This window comes from Ovis aries, chromosome 20 (assembly GCF_016772045.2).
Source record: "Ovis aries strain OAR_USU_Benz2616 breed Rambouillet chromosome 20, ARS-UI_Ramb_v3.0, whole genome shotgun sequence".
NCBI lineage: Eukaryota > Metazoa > Chordata > Mammalia > Artiodactyla > Bovidae > Ovis > Ovis aries.
In genome coordinates, this window is record NC_056073.1 from 10,535,324 (window position 1) to 10,559,719 (window position 24,396).

At 39.9% G+C, this 24,396-nt stretch overlaps 1 protein-coding gene and 1 pseudogene across 9 annotated transcripts in view; one reads left to right on the forward strand and one right to left on the reverse strand.

Moving 5' to 3' along the window:
• STK38 (serine/threonine kinase 38) overlaps nucleotides 1-24,396 on the reverse strand; it is a 45,973-nt gene that overhangs the window by 17,241 nt on the left and 4,336 nt on the right. For 6 of the 9 annotated variants that reach the window (XM_004018783.6, XM_060403132.1, XM_060403135.1 and 3 more), the window contains exons 2-6: nucleotides 21,571-21,706; nucleotides 7,738-7,789; nucleotides 6,729-6,851; nucleotides 5,104-5,187; nucleotides 945-1,068 (exon numbers count right to left, since the gene is read on the reverse strand). In XM_004018783.6, the coding sequence (XP_004018832.1) occupies nucleotides 945-1,068; nucleotides 5,104-5,187; nucleotides 6,729-6,851; nucleotides 7,738-7,789; nucleotides 21,571-21,701 (514 nt within the window). In that variant the 5' untranslated portion in view covers nucleotides 21,702-21,706. Of the gene's footprint in view, nucleotides 1-944; nucleotides 1,069-5,103; nucleotides 5,188-6,728; nucleotides 6,852-7,737; nucleotides 7,790-20,900; nucleotides 21,055-21,570; nucleotides 21,707-24,396 lie in introns of those variants that run through there. The other 3 variants (XM_012100566.5, XM_060403131.1, XM_060403136.1) reach the window with 2 other exon arrangements.
• On the forward strand, nucleotides 23,883-23,973 carry LOC114109771 (small nucleolar RNA U3; annotated as a pseudogene).

The following is a 24,396-nucleotide window of genomic DNA, read 5'->3' on the forward strand; positions in this document are numbered from 1 at the left end:
CTCTGAGGTACCTGTGTGGCCGTAGTGCAGCGGACCAGGAGAGCAGCCAGTGGCCTCACCTGTGCGAGCGTGCCCACATGATCAGAGCACTCAGGCCAGCCCCACCCAGTGCAAAGGGCAGGGTCCAGGGGACACGGGAAGCTACGGAAGACGGTGCAGGTAAGGCTTGCGGAGACGCATGTCAAGGGGCTGGCTGGTTCCTGAGCTGGTTCTTACTCCTATTTAACAACTGACATCTAAATGTTAAAAAGTTTCTCCTCATTCTGTCATATAGATTCTTCCTAACCTTTATCAGCTGTTAATAAAAAGTACTGATGACCCTAGATCTAACTAAAGGTTGTCACCAGATCAAATATTATGCCACAATTAGATTAGCTTTGGTATAAAAGCAAAAAAAGAGAAAGTTTTCTTTTTTTTTTTCCTACCAGTGTGCTCACAGTTTATCTGCTCACTGGGAAACAGACCGTGTTCCCCAGAACAGACGCATGTTCTATTCTGGGTTTACTTTGGAGCTGTCTTACAAGATGTACATGCCAAGTCACCAAAAACTTTACATTTCAGAAATAAGAAACAGATTGTGACTACTAATACATGTAATGAGAAATTCACTCTTTATAAATTACAAGGGGGAAAAAAAAGTTGAAGCAAAGAATGTAATAGCTTCAATATTGTCACTGGGTAAACAGACAGAGGACAGGCAAAGCTCCTAGGTTATTTCTATACATTTAAAAAGAAAGTAAATATCCATCTGAAATCATGAGAAGGTTACTAAAGCTGTAGAAAGGCACTCAGCACAGACAGATTACTGGCCTCCTTTACAGACCTAAAAAGATACAGAAAGCAACTTTGTGAGCACGGTGAAAAGTAGAAAGGAGGGTTAATCCATGTAAGAGAGAAACCACAAAACAAAAAGGAAAAATGACCTTTCATCATCAAGTAATTACCTCCAGGCAGGAACTCCATGATTAGGTAGAGGTTTAGCTTATCCTGAAAACTATAGAACATTTTCACAACCCACAAACTGTCTGCCTCCACTAGAATGTCACGCTCCGCACGAATGTGGCCAACCTGGAGGTACACGCATTGGATTAATGACAAGCCTTGCTCTGCTTTATCAGACTGCATATTTGCTTAAACAACTTAAATACTGTTGAGTATTAAATTGTGATGATGCAAAAGATACAGCTTATGCTCAGGCAAACCTATGAACTCAAAATTGACAACATTTGACTTGAAGGTATTCGGTAATGAAAACCTGAGTGATGAAAGGCTTGAAAATTGCAAAAATCAACAGCTTTAATGCAAATGGAAACTTTAACAGTGTTATAAAGTGAACCTCTGATTAGTTAAAATTACCATTCTTTTCGTATCTTTTGTTCTAATAACTCTTTTTTGATAAAAGTAAGTCCCCAAGATGAGACTCTCTAAGCAAATCCTGTCTCTCAGGCCTTCAGAGACATCTGCGAAGACGCTGCCTTGACAATCCCACATGCTGTGATGCCACAGTACTCGGTCACAGCTGTGCACACGGGAGGTACTCAGTTCTTTTATTATTTTTTTTACTTTACAATACTGTATTGGTTTTGCCATACATTGACATGAATCCGCCACAGGTGTACATGAGTTCCCAATCCTGAACCCCCCTCCCACCACCCTCCCCATATCCTCTCTCTGGGTCATCCCAGTGCACCAGCCCCAAGCATCCTGTATCAAACCTAGACTGGCGATTCGTTTCTTACATGATAATATACATGTTTCAATGCCATTCTCCCAAATCATCCCACCCTCTCCCTCTCCCCCAGAGTCCAAAAGTCTGTTCTCTACATCTGTGTCTCTTTCGCTGTCTCGCACACACGGTTATCATTAACATCTTTCTAAATTCCATATATATGTGTTAGTATACTGTATTGGTGTTTTTCTTTCTGGCTTACTTCACTCTGTATAATCGGCTCCAATTCATCCACCTCAGTAGAACTGATTCAAATGTATTCTTTTTAATGACTGAGTAATAGGTACTCAGTTCTTACTGAACTGAAACACGAGAACAGCTAAGAAGAGTTGTAGGTTCATTTATGACACTGCCAGTTTTCTATTTTTACTGAAATATTTAGCTAGGGAGACCAAGTTGCCAAAGGTTTGGGAGGATTACTTTATTAATTTATTAGAATCAAGTTGACTTCATCTACTTTAAATATACAATAATAATCAAAACACTACTGCATATCACCAAGTCCCACCCCTTTTCTTCTTGTATAAGTGCTGTTAAGTTGCAAGACTGGGTTGAATCAGATCTAAATTTATTAAGACTCAGGCTGATCCCTGAGTAGAGGTTTTTATCTTAACATGTGCTCCAGGGTGGGACCTCCTACAGTGTTTAGAGGTGAAGATATACCAAGTTTACAAACTGGTACTTCTACTGGCAAACTCAGCCCCTGGTTGTTATTTTGTTTGATAGGATGTTCTGTGTGCTTGTCTTAATGGAATGTCTTCAGCAAAGCCAGGTGCTCTCTATTCCATTCAGACACAGACCCCAGAGCCTTCTCTCCTGTCTTACACCTAACCTGCCTCATCTTTCCATGCTCACTCCTATGGGCCTAAAACACCTATTGAGTTTTCAGTTTCTACTAAAACTGTTTTCAAGGAAATTTTTGACTTCAGTATTTTAGAAAGTTTACATTTTTACATCTCTACTTATGGCATGAGGGTAGGAAAAACGGGAGAAGGTAACGGTGATAAGGAATGGCGCTACAGAACTAGGATGAAGCCCAGTAAAGACCTGAGAAACGCTCACGCCACTTGCTGGCTCTGACCCAGTCAGTTACTACACAAAGACTGCACGAAGCTGACTTCACCCACCTGTTCCGTTGGCTCCTGTGAGGGCCTCTGCCTACTGCAGGGACACGTGGAAAAGGACAGGCATGACCACTGCTGCTTGTCACTCACCTTAGAGGGCAGGACCGTGACTGCAACATTCCCGGTTTGTCACAGGGAAAGCTGCAGGCACGGTAACCACACCCTGCCCTTTTCTCCTGGGGCTGAACAGCAAGTCAAGAACTCAAGGTCTAGGGGTGGAGTCAGGCGATTTTACGGGAAGGGTGGGCTCTGGATTCCCTTTCCCCTGCTCCATAAACACTGAGTGGGGTGGAGATTATGTGCCAGCTGTGACCCAGGGCACTAGGAGAGCAGACGGAACAGTCTTTGGGTTCATCCTACCTCTACACGGGCATCACAACCAGAGACTGTCCTTTTGCACAGGAAGAGAAATGGGAAGAGACTAGCTAAACACTGGTCTCTCATCCTCTAGAATTCATTTTCCAGGTAGCAGAAACTTCCATCTTGTGAGACAGAATAACAACCAGAACTCTAAATAGGTAGCTATAATTCCTGCTCAGTTTCATAAAAGCAAATAAGAATTTTTCCTCTGGAGAGGGCACCTATACCTATAAGAAGTCAGGCTCTGAATCTGTACTTTGTCAGCCCCACTCAGAAGTGATGGATTTGCCCCACAAAGCTGCTGCCTGCTTCAAGACAGCTGCCCCAGGTCAAGTCTGTGGCCGGAAACTTTAACTGAACCACGCTGAGATCAACCCTAGGGAGCTGAGTCCATCAGCAAGAGGAGCTAACGATTTAAGTTAATTCATTTAAACTCCTAATTCGAACAGACATTTCCTTTATCTTCACGTAGTAAGTCTTTAGAAACTGATTTTGAAGAAGGTACAGTACTTGACAGAATGTCTTTAAACAGTATGTTTGGATCATCCTCTGTTACCACCTGTTACCTCTATGAAGGATTCGTAAGTGGAAGTTATGACGTGTACTTCTCTTTACAATTTTACTCTACTATTCATTTGATAAAGAAATACTGTGAGTCTTGGTTAAAACTACAGGAAATATATCTTGTAAAAATAAAATTTACTTGTGACATACAAACTATACAGACTAATCAATACAGCTTCACATTCTCCTTTTCAAGATTAACTGAAGCTCCTACAATGTCAATACCCTTACCACACTGATTTTTAGATACATTAATAGGACTGGTGTGCATTTTGAATAAGGTTGGTGTTAACATATAATGTCTGTAGAACTACTGCCAGGGTATTTGCTACTTCTGACCAAAATTCCTGGGAGTCTAAAGCTTCTGGGTAACATAGGAAAATTAAAGAGAAAATTAAAATCCCAAATTTTGAGCTAGCACTTAAATGAAGGGCAGAAAAGCCTTGGTGATTATAGCTCCTCTCAAGTGACTGGAAGGATTGGGTGTGGGGCCAGCATCCATCCTGGCTCTGAGGTTCTGTATCTAGAGCTCTCCTTTCCAGGAGGGTCTCTCTGCCCTCCTATAGCAACTGGTATTTTACAGGATATTTGCAGGCATTGCCCACTACAATCTGTTCTGCTAAATTAAACCAGATTTATAGAAAATCTGCATTCTCACTTTTAATATATACTGTCTAATATTTAAAATCTTACTTATTCTGCATAAATTACTGGATGCAGCTTATAAGTCTATTTGCAAAGTAGACTTGAAGTTATATAAAATATTCTTAATCATTAAATGAGAGTCTGCACTACTGTGCCACCTTCATTATATTTTTTCAAATTCATTCCCAAAGAAGACTGGCCTCTCTCACGTAGTGATAAGCCACTCAGAAGATCCAAACTGGGTTTGCATGAATTTACAGAATGAAGCACGTTAAGGCCTATTTTGGATCAAACGCCAAATTTTAATTTCTAAGTCTCAGTTCCAAGGTATAATACACAACTTTTCTTAACATTCTGTAAGGAACATGCTACCACAGTAAGTACAACCTCAAAACACAGCTCCTAATGACAAGGACAGCTTGTGATCAACTGCGAAACACAAATAGCAGATGTTTCTCTAGATTTTCAACTTTAAAAAGACTGTGCATAATATCTTAGGCATTATTTGTACCTAAAATATATGTAACTGGTTCTATGGGGGGTGGAGAAAGAAGAGTAATATTATATGACAGGGCTAAAGAAAACTAAAAGAGGAATATACCCTTCAATTAAGCAAAAAGAACAGTTTTAGAAGACAAAATTCGTCAGATGACTAAAATCACTGCTACAATTGTGCCTTACCTGCTCTTTTTCAAGCATATCTGCTTTACGAAGTATTTTCATTGCATACACATGGCCCGTATCTTTCTTCTGAACAAGCCGCACCTAAATATTATAAGAGAAACACAAAGAGTTCACGATGCCAAACTAATGCTTTCATGTGTAATAAGAAATCATATTTAAACTGGAAAAGTACTGCAATTTTTATAGAAGCAATAACAAAGCAGAAGAAAATGGTTTTCAATGTTTCAAAATGGATAATACACAGTGAGGTCAGTGCCGAAACACCCTCAGATGTCTATCTCCACCTCTGAACAGCTCTGGCTCCCTAGCTGAACAGATCAAGCTAATTCAAAATCCTCACTTTGGACTCATTAAACCCACGACACATGTCATCCAGTCAGCTCAAAAATACCTAAGGAAATGTTTACAACAATGTCTAAAACAACAGCAAAAGCTAAGGCACAGGAAAAAAATGCCTGGCAGCGGGGGAGGAACTAAAATGTTTAATTAGGGAAATAAAAGTTTTCTGTAGCTCTCCTTTCTCTTTTTTATTTTCCTTTTTTTTTTTTAGAGAGAGAGAACACATAATTTATGATGAAAAGAAATGGTCTGCAAACCCAAACACAACTCCTCAGCAAGTCCCTGCATATCCCCACCTCCTCCCACAAGACAAGTATGTTTTCTTCTCCCTAAAACACTCTTATTTTCCTCGAGTCCCACGTCCCCTCCTCATTGAACATAAAGTTCTTTTAGACGTGGTCCTGTACCTTTTCCTCTCTCAAGAGGCCAACAGGGGTTCTGAACACTGAGGGATCAATTTAATCTTTCACCTGTGCCTTTGAATATGCACTCACATTTCCCCTGGGTGCTGGTTTTTAATAATGCGCTGCTCCTTTTGTATTTACAATGATGGTGAAACTACTGCATCAGCAGGTCGTTCACTTCGGGTGTTTTCCACAAATGGGGAGGATCTTGCACAGGCTCATTCAAACCCTCCCCAGCAGACTGCTCTTGTGACCAAGCAGGATGCACTTGGACAACCAGCTGGGACAAAGCTACAAATGCTTTCATTCTCTACCACCACCCACATTAACTTATTTCTATAAATTGTTTCCCAGGGCTATCTTTTCCGAGCTGTACCAATCTGGCAGGAAGAAATAAAGGGTGGAAATATGCTGCAAGTTCGCTCTTGGAAAGGCAGTGTAACGGGAAAAGCAACAGCTTTGAGATCAGGAAGACCTCGGCCCCGCTTTGGTACCACTGCCCAGTGGATGTGTGACACTGGAACATTATATATCCCCTCAGGTTTAACCACATCATGTATAAAATATTAGTCATGATTCTAGGAAAGAAGCACTCACTAAGCAATAAATATTGATTTCTTTCTACCTATCAACTCTCCCTCTAGATGAATACTTAAAGCATCAACATCATCTCTAGCAAAACAGAGAACAAGAGGCAGATCCCTGGGACAGTGAGAGGGCAAGAAAAAGAGGAGAGAGCGCAGGTAAGACTCAGGGCTCAAAGCTGGGCCCATCCACTCCGTGTTACAGTTCTGTCAGCCATCACAAGCTCATGTTACATTAGTAGCTTCAAAGTGCTGTGGGATTCCTGTATTTCATAAGTAGCTCTGGTGTTTTTACCTCACCAAAGGCTCCTCTGCCTATTACTTTTAAAGACTCAAAATCTTCCAGTCCAAGTCTTGTTCTCTTCAAACGAAGAAACTCTGTCTCCTTCCGAGCATGCGCTGATCTCCGGAGTCGTTTCTAATGTTTAAATAGAGAGGGAGAGAGGTGGGAAGGGACTCTGCAACAAATCTTATTTGTGGTTTAGCCCACCCGGAAAGCAGGGCCCCGCCAAACTAAGCACCATCTGTTCACACAGGAGAGCACCGCAGAAGGACCCTTAGGAGGTCAGCCCTGCCTCCCAGCCCTCAGACACAATAACCACACTGAACAGAGGACGCCTCCTCTGTGGACGTGGACGAACCTTCTTCACAGCCTGCTACTCTACTATTCCTAAAGTGGAAGGATAAACTATCAACATTTTCCTTTAACTTTTCTTATATACAAGTATGGTTTTAAAATTTCTCTCTGGATTTTTTACACATTATGGTTCATTTTATGCATTAACTTTCTATCGTTCCTACAAGTCTTGGGTATTTTTCACCATTTTCCTGGGTTCTATGATTCATTCCTCCCTTTGAGAACACTTCCATAGCCATTTCAGTTCTTTTCACAATTTCTTATTTAATTTCTGCCACATCTGTGGGCACTGGGGGGAAAGGCTGATTCGAGAGGTATTTCACCTTGACAAAAATTTCAGAAATTTGCTCCACTTCTATGGAGCGTTTTCAGTGAATTAAAAATGCTAATTTGCTTTTTAAAATTTTTAATTTTATTTCATGTCTTCCTTTTCCTGGAATTCTAAAGCTAATTAATTTACTACTACAGAGCCTAGAAGTCATCCTTCCTGGTATTTAATGATCAACTTCTCCCTGTGCATGAGTACCCAAATCCAGAAGCACACCAGCCCTCATAATTTCCTGTTAAAAGTCAAAACCCTTCCTGCATGCGCCAATGCTAACAACTTGCTACACAAGACATCAGCTGCCAGGCTTGGTTTCAAGGAAAATTTTCCAATATTAATTACCTCTTCATCCTTGAGACCTTCTTCTTCCATCACTTTTTCTAACTTCTTTTGTCTAAAAATAAAGACATATGAAATTAACATCTGAATGATAACTTTCTGTCAATTTATGCACAATTTTTCTTAACTGATAGAAACAGGTAAAACTCAAAATGTTTCATTAAATCAACAAATTACAGTTACTAAGGCAAGTGAAAAAATTCTCATCCTTTGTTAGTTCTACATTTTGACAAAAATTGTTTAAGATGTTAATGCAACAAAGAATCTAATTTCAAAATGTAAAGTTCTCTCTCTCTGGGTGTGGTAGTTCCTCCTTAACAAACCACCAACAGCTGGTGTCTGATAACCTCTTCTATCAGGGTGTTTTTCTCCCTGCCCCAGACTGAAATCTACTTCCTTTATTTTCACATCTTCCTCCTCCTCCCTGCCACAAGCACAGTAGTAACAAAGGTAAACACAGAATTTGGAGATTTAAGGAGGGGGGAATGTTCAAAAAAGGTAATCAGTGGCACTGATAAAACTTAAAAGACTCAAAACCACAAGGAACAGACAAAACAAACAAACAACAACAAAACAATACCAAAAAGCACCAAAAAAAAAACCCTTGAGATTCTAAATCCTTGGAGTGCGATACCTTAGAAACTGCATCCAAGAATAGTTTTGACCTATAGATTCACACTGACCTGATAAAACTAAGAGAAATAAGTAAAATTTCCTTACAACTAGTTCCACACATCTGTTATTTATTCCGCATAAGAAATGAAAGCACAGGGGCTGGAATCTCCTCTATCCCTGTCAGCATCCCAGATAACAGGCCAGCTGAGCAGGGCAGGGAAGAACAGACATATAGGGCAGACGAAGCACCGTCATGTGGTCTAGGCCAGCTGAGGCACCCTGCACCTCGAACACCACGCGAGGATGGGTGACTCTTAGTCTGCACACAACTAGTAGCTACTAGAGGCGTGTGCACAACGGAATGGTGTGATGAGGTTTCTCTCTGAGAATGGCAGCCTGTAGTAATGAGCTGATGGACTATCAGGAAAAGCAACAGACAGAGGAGAGAGGAGACAGGGGACAGAAGTGGGAAGGGACTCTGGAACAAAAAAAGCTATCATGAGTCAGATGGACAATAAAGACCTGGAACTAGGGCTGGAAACTCAAAATGATGTGAACAGAATCACTGCAAAGATGACCAGTTGACAAGAGGAGCCAAGGGAACAGTCTTTGAATTTCTTGTGTGAGAGGATAATGATGCCACTAACTACAGGGAACACAGAGAGGAACATGGGACAATAATGAGTTTTATTTTAGTCAGTGAATATTTACTGCAATACCAGTATTTAGTGAAAATGAATATTTTTATTTAATGATATTTATTTACTATTAGAAATCATATTACAGTACAAATCCACAGGCTCGGATGATAAACAAGAATTTGTGTCCAAACTCCCAGGAAGTGAAAAGATCTACTGCAACTCTGAAGGATGAAGAAAGTATCCGCACACCTCCCAGTCTGCCCACTCCTCTTCTCCTGGTTCCCAGAATGTCTGCGGATATGCGTCTACGTGTGCATACACATCGGAGAGAGAAGGCCGTACCACTGGTCACTTCAGGAGTGAAAATTAATTCCATTTTTGTGGTTAAATAGTTGAAATTGGGAAGAGTAAGAAGAGTAAACGCAAAAAAAAAAAAAAAAAGAGTAAACTCATGGTAAGAACTATAAGAACTCAACCCTGGTCAGCTACTTTTGGGCCCTGAGTATCAAACACCATCATACTGACTACATGTTCTCTGAATGATCACGCCAGACAGTGACAACAGTCTTAACATGCTATCACACAATGTGTGTTACAGAGACAGCTCCTTCTGAATTTTAAATCTAAATTGAAACTGTAAAGTATTCTACACTGCCGCTGCAAGTGTAATTAAACTGGTCTCAGTAGATAATCTCCCTGAGAGTAAAGTATTCAGCAGCATCAACATCTTGAACACCACCAGCTTCTTTTCTTTTCTGGCCACTGCGTGCAATTTGTGAAATATGAAATCTTAGTTCCCCGACCAGGGATCAAATTTTTGGGCCCTCAGGCAGTGAGAGCTCAGAGTTTTAAAACTGGACTGCCAAGGAATTCCTCTCAGATTCTTTTATTAGAGAAAATATCCAGAAAAAACCTACCATCCAAAATGATCCATGGTAATGATTCACTGGGACCAAGTCAAAGATCTTGAAGACACCAAAAATGGCATAAAACAGTGACATCTTACAAAAGGCTTATGAATCACATCCTCTGTGAGACAATACCAGAGAGTTACTAACTTGTTAGACTCATGTTGGCATTGTGATATAAGAAAACGGCCAGGCTTTTGGAGATGCATATTGAAGCAGACAGGACTAAAAAGACAGATGTTTCAAATTTGCTTTAAAACACAAGCAAGAAAAAATAAAATGGAATAGATGAAACAAATTTAGCAAAGTCCTGACAATCACTGAACCTAAGGGCTGACTGTATGAACAAAGGCGGCTCCTCCACTACACGTCTCTGGTCGCAGGGCCAGGGAGCTTAACACCCCAGCCTCTGGTGAGGTCACTCCAGCTCAGCTCCAATGTTCCAAACCAGGACCCTGAGGGGGAGGAGGCACTTCCACACAGAGGCCACACCCAACCCCACCCAGCAAGGCTTCCATGAGCTCCCTTTATTAGGGTGTGAGACCATTTTCCACATGAGACAGTAAGTTCTTCTGAAGACAAGGACCACATCTGAATCCTCCTTCTCCACTAAGAATAGTGCTTTGTACATAGCAACTTTTTTAAGATGTCTGTTGTTAGTTGCTTAGTCGGGTGTCCAACTCTTTGCGACCCCACGGACTGTAGTCCACCGCCCATGAAGTTTTCCAGGAAAGAATATAGGAGTGGGTTGCCATTTCCTTCTCCAAGGGATCTTCCCGACCCAGGGACTGAACTCGGGTCTCCTGCACTGCAGGCAGATTCTATACTCTGAGACACCAGGAAAGCCCAAGATGTATTTACTAAATTTAAAAAAGAAGCAGCACAATGTACATACACATATTCATGACTACTTCTTGTAATCAGCCCCCCTTACTATACTTAATTTAGACTCGCCTCCAACACAGCTTGATTCAGAGGCAACAGGGATGGGAGGAAAGGCTAGTCCACTCTACAAGCGAGTTGAGTGGACAATATTTCTAATTTCTGCAGATGAGTCACTTAAAACCAGGGAAATGGTATAAACAGTGGGTTTATATGACCAGAACTGAGAATTATCCAGAATTACTCTAAAAATGAGTATTACAGAAATCTTTGAAAATCTCAACAAATTAGTTTGACCGATATCTAGTCAGTTCAGTTGCTCAGTTGTGTCCATCTCTTTGCGACCCCAGGGACTGCTGCACGCTAGGATTCCCTGTCCATCACCAACTCCTGGAGCTTGCTCAAACTCATGTCCATCCAGTCCGTGATTCCATCCAACCATCTCATCCTCTGTCGTCCATTTCCCACCTTCAATCTTTCCCAGCATCAGGGTCTTTTCAATGAGTCAGTTCTTTGCATCAGGTGGCCAAAGTATTGGAGTTTCAGCTTCAGCACCACTCCTTCCAATGAATATTCAGGACTGATTTCCTTTAGGATGGACTGGTTGGATCTCCTTGCAGTCCAAGGGACTCTCAAGAGTCTTCTCCAACACCACAGTTCAAAAGCATCAATTCTTCGGCGCTCAGCTTTCTTCACAGTCCAACTCTCACATCCATACATGACCACTGGAAAAACCATAACCTTGACTAGACGGACCTTAGTCGGCAAAGTAATGTCTCTGCTTTTTAATATGCTGTCTAGCTTGGTCACAGCATTTCTTCCAAAGAGCGAGCGTCTTTTAATTTCATGGCTGCAGTCACCATCTACAGTGATTTTGGAGCCCAAGAAAATAAAGTCTGTCACTGTTTCTATTGTTTCTTCATCTACTTGCCATGGATTGATGGAACTGGATGCCATGATCTTCGTTTTCTGAATGTTGGGTTTTAAGCCAGTTTTTTCACACTCCTCTTTCACTTTCATCAAGATGCTCTTTAGTTCTTCACTTTCTGCCATAAGGGTGGTGTCATCTGCATATCTGAGGTTGTTGATATTTTTCCCAGAAATCTTGATTCCATATTGTGCTTCATCTAGCCTGGCATTTCACATGATGTACTCTGCATATAAGTTAAATAAGCAGGGTGACAACATACAGCCTTGACATATTCCTTTCCCAATTTGGAACCAGTCTGTTGTTCCTTTCTGGTTCTAACTGTTGCTTCCTGACCTGCATACATATTTCTCAGAAAGCAGGTAAGGTGGTCTAGTATTCCCATCTCTTGAAGAATTTTCCACAGTTTGTTGTGATCTACACAGTCAAAAGCTCTGGCATAGTCAATAAAGCAGAAGTAGATGTTTTTCTGGAATTCTCTTGCTTTTTCTATGATCCAATGGATATTGGCAATTTGATCTCTGGTTCTTCTACCTTTTTTAAATCCAGCTTGAACATCTGGAAGTTCACGGTTCACGTACTACTGAAGCCTGGCTTGGAGAATTTTGAGTATTACTTCGCTAGTGGGTGAGATGAGTGCAACTGTGCGGTAATTTGAACATTCTTTGGCATTGCCTTTCTTTGAGATTGGAATGAAAACTGATCTTTTCCAGTCCTATGGCCACGGCTGAGTTTTCCAGATATGCTGGCATACTGAGTGCAGTACTTTCACAGCATCATCTTTTAGGACTCGAAATAGCTCAACTGGAATTCCATCACATCCACTGGCTTTGTTCATAGTGATGCTTCCTAAGGTCCACTTGACTTCGCATTCCAAGATGCCTGGCTCTAGGTGAGCGATCACACTATTGTGGTTATCTGAGTCATGAAGATCCTTTTTGTATAATTCTTCTGTGTACTTCTGCCACCTCTTCTTAATATATAAGTCTAGACTCACCCACTCCTGGGGCCCAAATAAAACTGACACTTGCTCACTAGTAATAGTCAAACATTGTACTTGTTCACTATAATAACCAGACATTGCAAAACTCATTATCAGATCAGACTAAAAGCAAACAGAAAAACCTGAGTAAGAATATGGAAGAGAAGTAGCAGCAGATGCTGGTTCTCAGAGGGCAAAATGTAGAAGAATTCTTATATGATTTATGGGGAAGAAAGGGGAAAGCACAAAATTATTGCCTATTAAATTAGGCTTTTGTGGCTTTAATTAATCCACCAAAATAATATTCATAAAGAACAGAAACAACACAGATCATTTTGTAAAAAGAAATGCCAGTTGCCTCAGTTTTCATTTCAAACTGCTACAAATTATCCAAACCATTAATTTTCTATGAACAACTAGGTGATTATTAATACCTATCTCTCTTTATGGACACCTAGGATGACATGAGAGAACAGGAGAACTGCTATTGCTAGAGAAGCTTAACACAGAGGCCAAAGGCAAAAGACAGATTAAAAAAATACGAATTTGCATTATTGGATGTATTCAGTTTGCCATCTATAAGGAGTTTCAATAAGCATTCTGCCACACTAGACTCAGGGAATTTAACTGTTTAAACCAATATGTAGGATCACTGAAGTGTTTCTATGAAATAGCCCAATGTTCTCATATTCTACTTTTATACAGGAGACAATTTCCAAATGATTTTCCATTTTTCCTTCTGCCTTTCAGCTTTGATCTCATTTTCCTCTGCAGTAAACCCTTTGTTCAAATACAACCAGTGCTGGACTTCCCTGGTGGTCCAGTGGTTAAGAATCCACCTGCCAATGCAGGGGACACAGGTTCCATCCCTGGTCTGGGAAGATCCCACACGCGGAGGAGCAACTAAGGCCGCGCACCACAACTCCGGGGGCCACATGCCTAGCTCTGCAACAAGAGAAGCCACCACAATGAGAAGCCCCACACTTGCTGCAACTAGAGAAAGCCCGTATGCACCAATGGAGACCCAGTGCAGCCATAAATAAATAAAAAAAATAAGAAGTTGCAAATATAACCCAGTGCTCCACTACAAACAGAATGGCAGAAAAGTTGCATATAAGTGGGAGGAAAACTAGAGATTTTAAAGACAACAAGGCATATACAAACAAAAATTTGTATTACAACCTGATCTCTCTTATTAGCCCCCAAATTTACCAGCCCAATACTCATTATTTCAAACTGCTCAACATATGTTGGAGAAGGCAATGGCAACTCACTCCAGTACTCTTGCCTGGAGAATTCCATGGACAGAGGAGTCTGGTGGGAGGCCGTCTATGGGGTCACTAAAAGTCGGACACAACTAAGTGACTTCACTTTCACTTTTCACTTTCATGCACTGGAGAAGGAAATGGCAACCCACTCCAGTATTCTTGCCTGGAGAATCCCAAGGATAGCGGAGCCTGGTAGGAGGCCATCTATGGGGTCGCACAGAGTCGGACACAACTGAAGCGACTTAGCAGCAGCAGCATATGTTAGCCACATATTCATAATTAAATGTTTCTTAACCATCAATTGTCTCATATCATTAAAACCCTGCTTATTTGTCAAGGTTCTATGATGTTGCCCCCATAACATCAAAACTCTTGAAAAGCTATCTCTGACAGTTCCAATTTGAGTTTCCTTACTACTGTAGTAGCTCCTGCCAATCACTGTATTTTTTTAATTTTTCAAATTTTCATAGTTTTTAAAGGTTACAATCCATTTACAAATATCACAAAATACTGGCTATATTTCCTATGTTGTACAATCCATCCTTGTAGCCTTTCTTACATCCAATAGTTTGTACCTCCCACTCCACTACCCCTTTGTGACCCCTCCCCGTTACTGGTAACCACTAGTTTGTTCTCTGTGAGTCTGCTTCTTTCTCTGTTATATTTACTGGTTTGTGGTATGTTTAAATTCTACATACAAATGATGCCACAGTATTTGTCTTTCTCCGTCTGGCTTACTTCATTTAGCGATAATGCCCTGTAAGTCCATTTATGTTGTTGAAATGGTAAAAATTTCATTCTTTTTTATGGCTTAGTAATAGTCTACAGGACTGGAAAAGGTCAGTTTTCATTCCAATCCCAAAGAAAGGCAACACCAAAGAATGTTCAAACTACTGCACAATTGCACTCATCTCACACGCTAGTAAAGTAATGCTCAAAATTCTCCAAGGTAGGCTTCAGCAATACGTGAACCATGAACTTCCAGATATTCAAGCTGGTTTTAGAAAAGGCAGAGGAACCAGAGATCAAATTCCCAACATCTGCTGGATCATGGAAAAAGCAAGAGAGTTCCAGAAAAACATCTATTTCTGCTTTATTGACTATGCCAAAGCCTTGACCGTGTGGATCACAATAAACTGTGGAAAATTCTGAAAGAGATGGGAATACTAGACCACCTGACCTGCCTCTTGAGAAACCTGTATGCAGGTCAGGAAGCAACTGTCAGTTAGAACTGGACATGGAACAACAGACTGGTTCCAAATAGAAAAGGAGTACGTCAAGGCTGTATATTGTCACCCTGCTTATTGAACTTCTATGCAGAGTACATCATGAGAAACGCTGGGCTGGAAGAAGCACAAGCTGGAATCAAGATGGCCAGGAGAAATATCAATCACCTCAGATATGCAGATGACACCACCCTTATGGCAGAAAGTGAAGAGAAGCTAAAAGCCTCTTGATGAAAGTGAAAGTGGAGAGTGAAAAAGTTGGCTTAAAGCTCAATATTCAGAAAACGAAGATCATGGCATCTGGTCCCATCACTTCATGGGAAATAGATGGGGAAACAGTGGAAACAGTGTCAGACTTTATTTTGGGGGGCTCCAAAATCACTGCAGATGGTGACTGCAGCCATGAAATTAAAAGATGCTTACTCCTTGGAAGGAAAGTTATGACCAACCTAGATAGCATATTCAAAAGCAGAGACATTACTTTGCTGACTAAGGTCTGTCCAGTCAAGGCTATGGTTTTTCCTGTGGTCATGTATGGATGTGAGAGTTGGACTGTGAAGAAAGCTGAGCACCGAAGAATTGATGCTTTTGAACTATGGTGTTGGAGAAGACTCTTGAGAGTCCCTTGGACTGCAAGAAGATCCAACCAGTCCATTCTGAAGGAGATCAGCCCTGGATTTCTTTGGAAGGAATGATGCTAAAGCTGAAACTCCAGTACTTTGGCCACCTCATGTGAAGAGTTGATTCACTGGAAAAGACTCTGATGCTGGGAGGGATTGGGGGCAGGAGGAGAAGGGGACGACTGAGGATGAGATAGCTGGACAGCATCACTGACTCGATGGACGTGAGTCTAAGTGAACTCCAGGAGTCGGAGATGGACAGGGAGGCCTAGCATGCTGCCAGGGGGTTGCAAAGAGTCGGACACGACTGAGCGACTGAACTGAACTGAATATTCCATTGTGTATGTGTGTACACATACACACATCTTCTTTACGTAATCCTCTACTGATGGACACTTAGGTTGCTTCCATATCTTGTCAACTGTAAATAATGCTACTATGAACACTGGGTACAAAGCTTCCTAAACTAGTGATTCTGGTTTTTTCTAATATATACCCAGGAATAGAATTGCTGGATCATACGGTAACTCTATTTTTAGTTGCTTGAGAAACTTCCATTCTGTTTTCCTCTGTAGCTCCATCAATTTACATTCACACTGACCATGCAGGAGGGTTCTCTTTTCTCTGTATGCTTGCCAACAATTGTCATGTGTGTTCTTTTTGGTGACAGCCACTCTGACAGGTGTGAGGTGATACGGTGGCTTTGATTTGCATTTCCCTGATGATTAGTGAGGCTGAGCATCTTTTCATGTGGCTGCTGGCCATCTGTGTTTCCTCTTTGGGAAAATGTCTATTCAGCTCTTCTGCCCAGTTTTCAATCGCATTGTTTGATTTTCCGATGTTGAGTTATATGAGCTATATATAACTTGCTTTTTAAAAAAAAATTGTCTTGGAGTGATAAAACCCCAAATCAAACAGTCTTACCAAAATGTATCAACAAACTTAACACCAAATATCAACTCAAGTGCAAAAACGAGGACACTGCTGCTGCTGCTGCTAAGCTGCTTCAGTCGTGTCCGAATCTTTGCGACCCCATGGACTGCAGCCCACCAGGCTCCTCTGTCCATGGGATTTTCCAGGCAAGATTACTGGAGAGGCTATGGGAGAAAAGGGAACCCTCCTACACTGCTGGTAGGAATGTAAACTGGTACAACCATTATGGAGAAAAGTATGGAGCTTCCTTAAAAAACTAAACACAGAACCACCATATTATCCAGCAATCTCACTCCTGGGCTTGTACCTGGAGAAAATCATAATTCAAAAAGATACATGCACCCCAATATTCACTGAAGCAGTATGTACAGTAGCCAAGACATGGAAGCAACCTAAATCTCCATCAACAGAGGAACAGATAAAAAAGATGTGAGACATATATGCAATGGAATATGACTCAGCCATAAAAAAGCAGAAAATAATGCCATTGGCAGCAACATGGATGGACCTGGAGATTATCGTTCTAAGTGATGTAAATCAGTTAGAGAAAGGCAAATCATATGGTATCACTTATATGTAGAATCTGTTTCCCTTGTGGCTCAGCTGGTAAAGAATCCATCTGCAATGCGGGAGACATGGGTTCAATCCCCGGGTTGGGAAGATCCCTCAGAGAAGAGAAAGGCTACTCGCTCCAGTATTCTAGCCTGGAGAATTCCATGGACTGTACAGTCCGTGGGGTCACAAAGAGTCAGACACAACTGACTGACTTTCACATATGTGGAATCTAATTTAAAAATGATACAAATGAACTCATTTACAAAAACAGAAATAGACTCACAGATCTTGAAATCAAACTTTCTGTTACCAAAGGGGAAACATGGAGGGAAGTGATAAATTAGGAGATTGGGATTAACATACACACACTACTGTAAATAAAACAGGTAACAAGTACCAACTGACTATTATCAAATAAAATAAGTAACTTAATCAGAACTCAAACATTTCTCTGTAACTGCAACACCAGTTCTGATTTCAACAGAGCAGTTGTATTTGAAAATAACCACCCCCAACAGGTTTCACATGCCTAGAGCGTGCAAATTTATTTTTGAATGCCCCATGATCCTAACAGAGCGCTGTACAGGCTCTTATTTGTCCCAGTGAACAAAGCTAGCCACCACCACGTATAAAGTATCCTGCTATTCTGCATACAGAGCTGTATATTTAAAATCAAATCATATATCCCATGTAAATAATTATTTCTACCCTCCTGAAGAAAACGATTGCAAAAATCCTTACCCATACCTTAGCACACCGAATCCAGCAATATATAAAGAGAGTAATGCATTTTGACCAAGAGGGTTTTACCCCAGGAATGGAAGGCGAGTTTAACATTCAAAACCCAGTTCATGTAACTCACCATAGTGTGAAAGAATAAAGAAAACACAAGACGATCATCTCAAAGATGAGAAAAAGCATTTGACAAAATTCAACACCCACTCATGATAAAAATTCACAAACAGGAACATAAGGAAACTTTCCCAATGAATGAAGAGCATCTTTGAAAAACTTACCTTAACATCATAACGAACAGAGAAATAGTGCTTTCCCCTGTAAATAGGAACAAAAGATGTCTACTCCCATCACTTACATTCCACACTGCACCTGAAATCCTAGTCAATGTGAAAAGGTAAAAAGAAAGAAAATGTGTATAGACTGGAAAGGAAGATGTAAAACTCTATCTGGGTATGATTCTTTACAAAGAAAAATTCTAAGGAATCTACAAAAAGGCTACTATGAAAGTAAATTACCAAGTTGCAAGGTTTAAGGTCAATATGCAAAATTCAGTTATAGTTCTATATGCTAGCAACAAAGAAGTGGAAAATGAAATTTCAAATACCCACTTACAATAGCATTAAAATATATATATATATTAGTAATAGACAAACAAAAGACATGAAATGCCTCCACCCTAAAACTACAAAATATTGCTAAGAAAAATTAAAGACTGAACAAAATGGATTGATATGCATCAAAAAATTCAATGTTGTAAAGATGTCAACTCTCCCTCAAACTGACCCACAGATTCAATACAACTACAACCATAATTCCACTAGGCTTTTCTGCAGAAACTGATGAGCTGATTTTAAAATGTATGTGTAAATTCAAAAAACCTAGAATATCCAAAGTAACCTGGAAAAAAACAAGAACCACCACCAAGTTGAGGGCTTATACTGACTTTAAAACTTACTACAAAGCTCTGATAATCAAGACAATCTGATACTGGCATACAGACAGATAGATAAATGAAACAGAACAAACAGCCCAGACAGATTCACAATTATATGGTATCTGATTTTCAAAAGTGCCAAAGCAATTTAGTGGGTAAAAGAAAGTCTTTGCAACAAAGAGTGCTAAAATAACTGGATATCCATATGGAAAATAAATTTCAAACCCCACCTCATACCCCACACACTTATCAATTCAAGACTGATCACATAAATATAAAAACTAAGCCTATAAAACTTCCAGAAGAAAACATAAGAGAATTATCTTCATGACTGAGGAGGAGTAGGCAAAGGTTTCTTAGAGGTCACAGAATGAAATAACCACAAAAGAAAAAAAAAAAAGCCAAATTAGATGAACAGGAAAGCCACAGACTGGTAGAAACTTTGCAAAACACATCTACAACAAAGGATCATTATCTAAGATATATAAAGAAATTCCAAAACTCAATAGTCAAAAAATTTAAACAAACACTTCACAAAGGAAAATATGGCCAAAAGGCATATAAAGAAAAATGCTGAACATCATTCAATCATCAGGGAAATGCAAATTAAAAAAACAATCAAATACCACTGAGCATCCATAAAAACAGCTAGTTAAAAGACTGATAATACAATGTTTAAAATATATATATATAAAGCAACTACAACTCTCATACATCATTGGGAATATTTTACAAAAATGTCTAGCAACTCCTCATAAAACTAAACATAAACTTATGTATATTTATGAGCCAAGAGCCAGCTATTCCATTCCTAAATATTTACCTAAGAACTGAAAACAAATGTTCACAAAAAGATCTATACATAAATGTTCGGAGCAACTTAGAACAGCCAAAAACTTTAAAAAGCCTAAATTTTTTGTCAATGAAAGAACATATAAGCAAACTATGGTATAGTCAGAAAACAGAATGGTATTCAGCAATATAAAGGAACAAACTATGGACACAATACCAAAATGGATGAACTTTTAAAACATTAGGCTGAGTGCAAGATGCTTTATTCAAATGAATCTATTTACATGTTCCATTTGTATGGAACATATAATATTAATCTATGGTAAAAACAAAACCACAACAGCAGTGGCCAGGGGTTGAAGAAGAATCTCCAGGAAAGACCAGGTATATGTTTTTGTCAAAACTCATTGAAATGTACCCTTAAGGTGGTGCATTTCATTGTATGCAAACTTTGAACTCCCTTAAGAAATATATATATCAAACTCATTATACAAGCAGAAATATTCAGAAGTAAAACATACAGACATCTGCAACATACTTTGAAGCAAAAAGATTAAGATGAATTAATGAATGTATTAAGGGATGGACAGATCAATATGTGATAAATGATAAATGCAGAATCTACATGATGTCTGTATGGGTATTTACTTTATTGAAAACAATTCTTTCAACTTTTCTGTGCTTCTGAATATTTTCTTAATAAAATACTGGAAAAAAATTTTAAATAATGAGTTACTACATGGATAGTACACAATACCTTGAGCAGTAACAATACCTGCCACTCTAATAGGGAAGACCCTTTATATTCTATTACAAGTTAATCACTTAACAGATGTTGCCTATAAACTTAAATTATACGTAATGACCCATCTCTGGTAACCCTGCCTCTCAAGTAATGAGCATTAAGCTAAAAGACCTTCGTTTAGCTCATAGGAACAATCACCACGAGGCCCACCTGTGAATGACTGCAGGGAGGAAGAAATTAAAACCACCCCTCTGGAGGCTGACGGGAACCAGGAACTGTCTGACTTTACTCCCTCTCCTGTTAGCGGAAGAAAAGCCTTAGGCAAGGCGGTTCTTCAGAGGCGTGAGTCCACCATCCTCTCAGTTTTCTCACTTTCAGAATAAAGTCACTATTCCTTACCCCAACAACTCGTCTCTCAATTTACTGGTCTGTCAGTGCAGCGAGCAGCATGAGCTTGGACTCAGTTACACCACCACCACCGTTCATGGGGTTACTAGGTGTGACGCACTTTGGTGGGTGCTCATATGTGTCACATCCAATACCCACAGCAATTCTGAAAGGCAAGTAGTACTCTCCTCATTTTCCAGACAGGAGAACTGATGTGCAGAAAGACTAAAAATGTGTTCTAACCTCACACAAAGACCAGATGGTAAAGGCAGGATTCTAAACCCAGATCTGGTTCCATAATCCTGCTCTTGCCATTATATCACAGTGCTTTAACGATGAACTCCAAGGTTTTGGTCCAATTAACTTCTTTTTTTTTTTTTTTAATTTTAAAATCTTTAATTCTTACATGCGTTCCCAAACATGAACCCCCCTCCCACCTCCCTCCCCATTAACTTCTTATAGTACCATGGAATTTTATGTTCTTGACCAGTAAACAGAAATAGAAATAAGTGGGTTAATAGCAAGGACCTTGGAAATCGACGACAGTGTTACTCCACCGTAATGGAATTGGTTAGAACAAGGTTGCTGCTACTCTTATCTCCTTTCAATCATATTACAAATGTGATTCATGATAAAGAGAAGGAACCCAAAACCATGACTCGACTTTCTCAAAATTCTTTACCTCATTTCTCGCTCTTCATGTTGAGCAATAAGGTTGCTATAGAAATTCTCCAGTGTCACTTTGGTCATTGTCACCCTCTCCTTTGTGTGACTACTCATGGACGAGCAGGGTGTTGAACCTGTCATTGCCATGGCTGCTAGAAACAACGAAAAAAAAGAGGTATTAGTTTTGGAGATAGAATCCACCAGTTCTGCACTCTCTTACCCTACTGGTAGGAATGTAAACTGAGCTAAGTTTTCTGGAATACAAACAGTATAAAACAAAACCCAGACAAACAGAATACTTGGTGAAAACAAGTATACATTAAAGTTTTTTGACACAGAAACACCATGCCTAGGTATAAGGCCTAGAGAAACTATCACACATGTTCCTTTTTTATTTTTCTTATGCTGATGGAACCCGTGCCCCCTGCAGTGGAAGCACAGAGTCGAAACCACCAGAGTGCCAGGGAATTCCCCACTCCGCACAGGCTCTTCAGGAACATGAACAAGATGTGCGCTACAGAAGATGGTCCTTACGCCATCAACTGTGTTAGGAGAAACTGGAAGCAATTCAGTAAGCAAATCAACAAGTAAAATGTTGTGGAGACATACAAAGAAATTACCATATAGCAAAAACAACATGAATACATCCTTAAGGAAGAGCGTTGCATTTTTCAGGAAGAAGGGAACAAGACCACAATACCAGACACATATATTAAGAACATGTAACACAGACAGTACCACTCTTTACCATGTAGAAATCTACCTCGAAAGAATCACAGACCCACAAGCATTCACACACAAGGGGATTCAATGCAACATTGTAATGACAAAGAAAAACTGCAAGTAACTTGAATAACCGAGAACAGAACTGATTTAATCATGGAAAAGTCCTACAATGAAATAACATGCAGAGAATTAAAATATGTTTAAATGTTTTTCAGGCAAGCCTTTAAAGAATAAAACAAAAAACATTTTTCAGGAAAAATATTTCCAATCGAATTGAAAATAATAGGTTATAAAACAGAACATATACCATTTCACTTTTATGTGTTTACTGTATATGTACAGAATTATTAGAAACATATATCAAAATGTTACCAGTGGGGAACAATATTATTAGTGGTTTAACTCTACAGTTAGAAATGGACATGGAACAACAGACTGGTTCCAAATAGGAAAAGGAGTACGTCAAAGCTGTATATTGTCACCCTGCTTATTTAACTTCTATGCAGAGTACATCATGAGAAACGCTGGACTGGAAGAAGCACAAGCTGGAATCAAGATGGCCAGGAGAAATATCAACAACCTCAGATATGCAGATGACACCACCCTTATGGCAGAAAGTGAAGAGGAACTAAAAAGCCTCTTGATGAAAGTAAAAGAGGAGAGTGAAAAAGTTGGCTTAAAGCTCAATATTCAGAAAACGAAGATCATGGCATCCGGTCCCATCACTTCATGGGAAACAGATGGAGAAACAGTGGAAACAGTGTCAGACTTTATTTTGGGGGGCTCCCAAATCACTGCAGATGGTGACTGCAGCCATGAAATTAAAAGACGCTTACTCCTTGGAAGAAAAGTTATGACCAACCTAGATAGCATATTCAAAAGCACAGACATTACTTTGCCGACTAAGGTCCATTTAGTCAAGGCTATGGTTTTTCCAGTAGTCATGTATGGATGTGAGAGTTGGACTATGAAGAAGGCTGAGCACCGAAGAATTGATGCTTTTGAACTGTGGTGTGGGAGAAGACTCTTGAGAGTCCCTTGGACTGTAAGGAGATCCAACCAGTCCATTCTGAAGGAGATCAACCCTGGGATTTCTTTGGAAGGACTGATGCTAAAGCTGAAACTCCAGTACTTTGGCCACCTCATGGAAGAGTTGACTCATTGGGAAAGACTCTGATGCTGGGAGGGATTGGGGGCAGGAGAAGAAGGGGACGACTGAGGATGAGATGGTTGGATGGCATCACTGACTCCATGGACGTGAGTCTGAGTGAACTCCGGGAGTTGGTAATGGACAGGGAGGCCTGGCGTGCTGCAATTCATGGGGTCGCAAAGAGTCGGACACGACTGGCCGACTGAACTGAACTGAACTCTAGGCAGTGAGAATACAATAGATCATTTTCTTATTTGTGCTTTTCCACATTTTCTTCAATGAGTGTGTACTATTCACATTAAGTTACCAAGAACTTTTAAATTTGTAATTTCTATAATTTAAAATCTATGACTAAAATCTTCACCTATAAGTATAAATGTACTGTGACATGGCTTATGGTATTCGACAGGTGTCTGCTATCTATTTGAGTTGACAAGTTAAAACAAAGACCGAAGACTATACTTTCAGGGATCATTTCTATAGCTCGTTACTAGAGAAGTTTCTCTGAACGTGTAGAAGAAACTATGAAACTTCTAGAGGAGAACATAGGCAAAACACTCTCAGACATAAATCACAGCAGGATCCTCTATGATCCACCTCCCAGAATATTGGAAATAAAAGCAAAAATAAACAAATGGGATCTAATTAAAATTAAAAGCCTCTGCACAACAAAGGAAAATATAAGCAAGGTGAAAAGACAGCCTTCTGAATGGGAGAAAATAATAGCAAATGAAGCAACTGACAAACAACTAATCTCAAGAATATACAAGCAACTTATGCAGCTCAATTCCAGAAAAATAAACGACCCAATCAAAAAATGGGCCAAAGAACTAAATAGACATTTCTCCAAAGAAGACATACGGATGGCTAACAAACACATGAAAAGATGCTCAACATCACTCATTATCAGAGAAATGCAAATCAAAACCACAGTGAGGTACCACTTCACACCAGTCAGAATGGCTG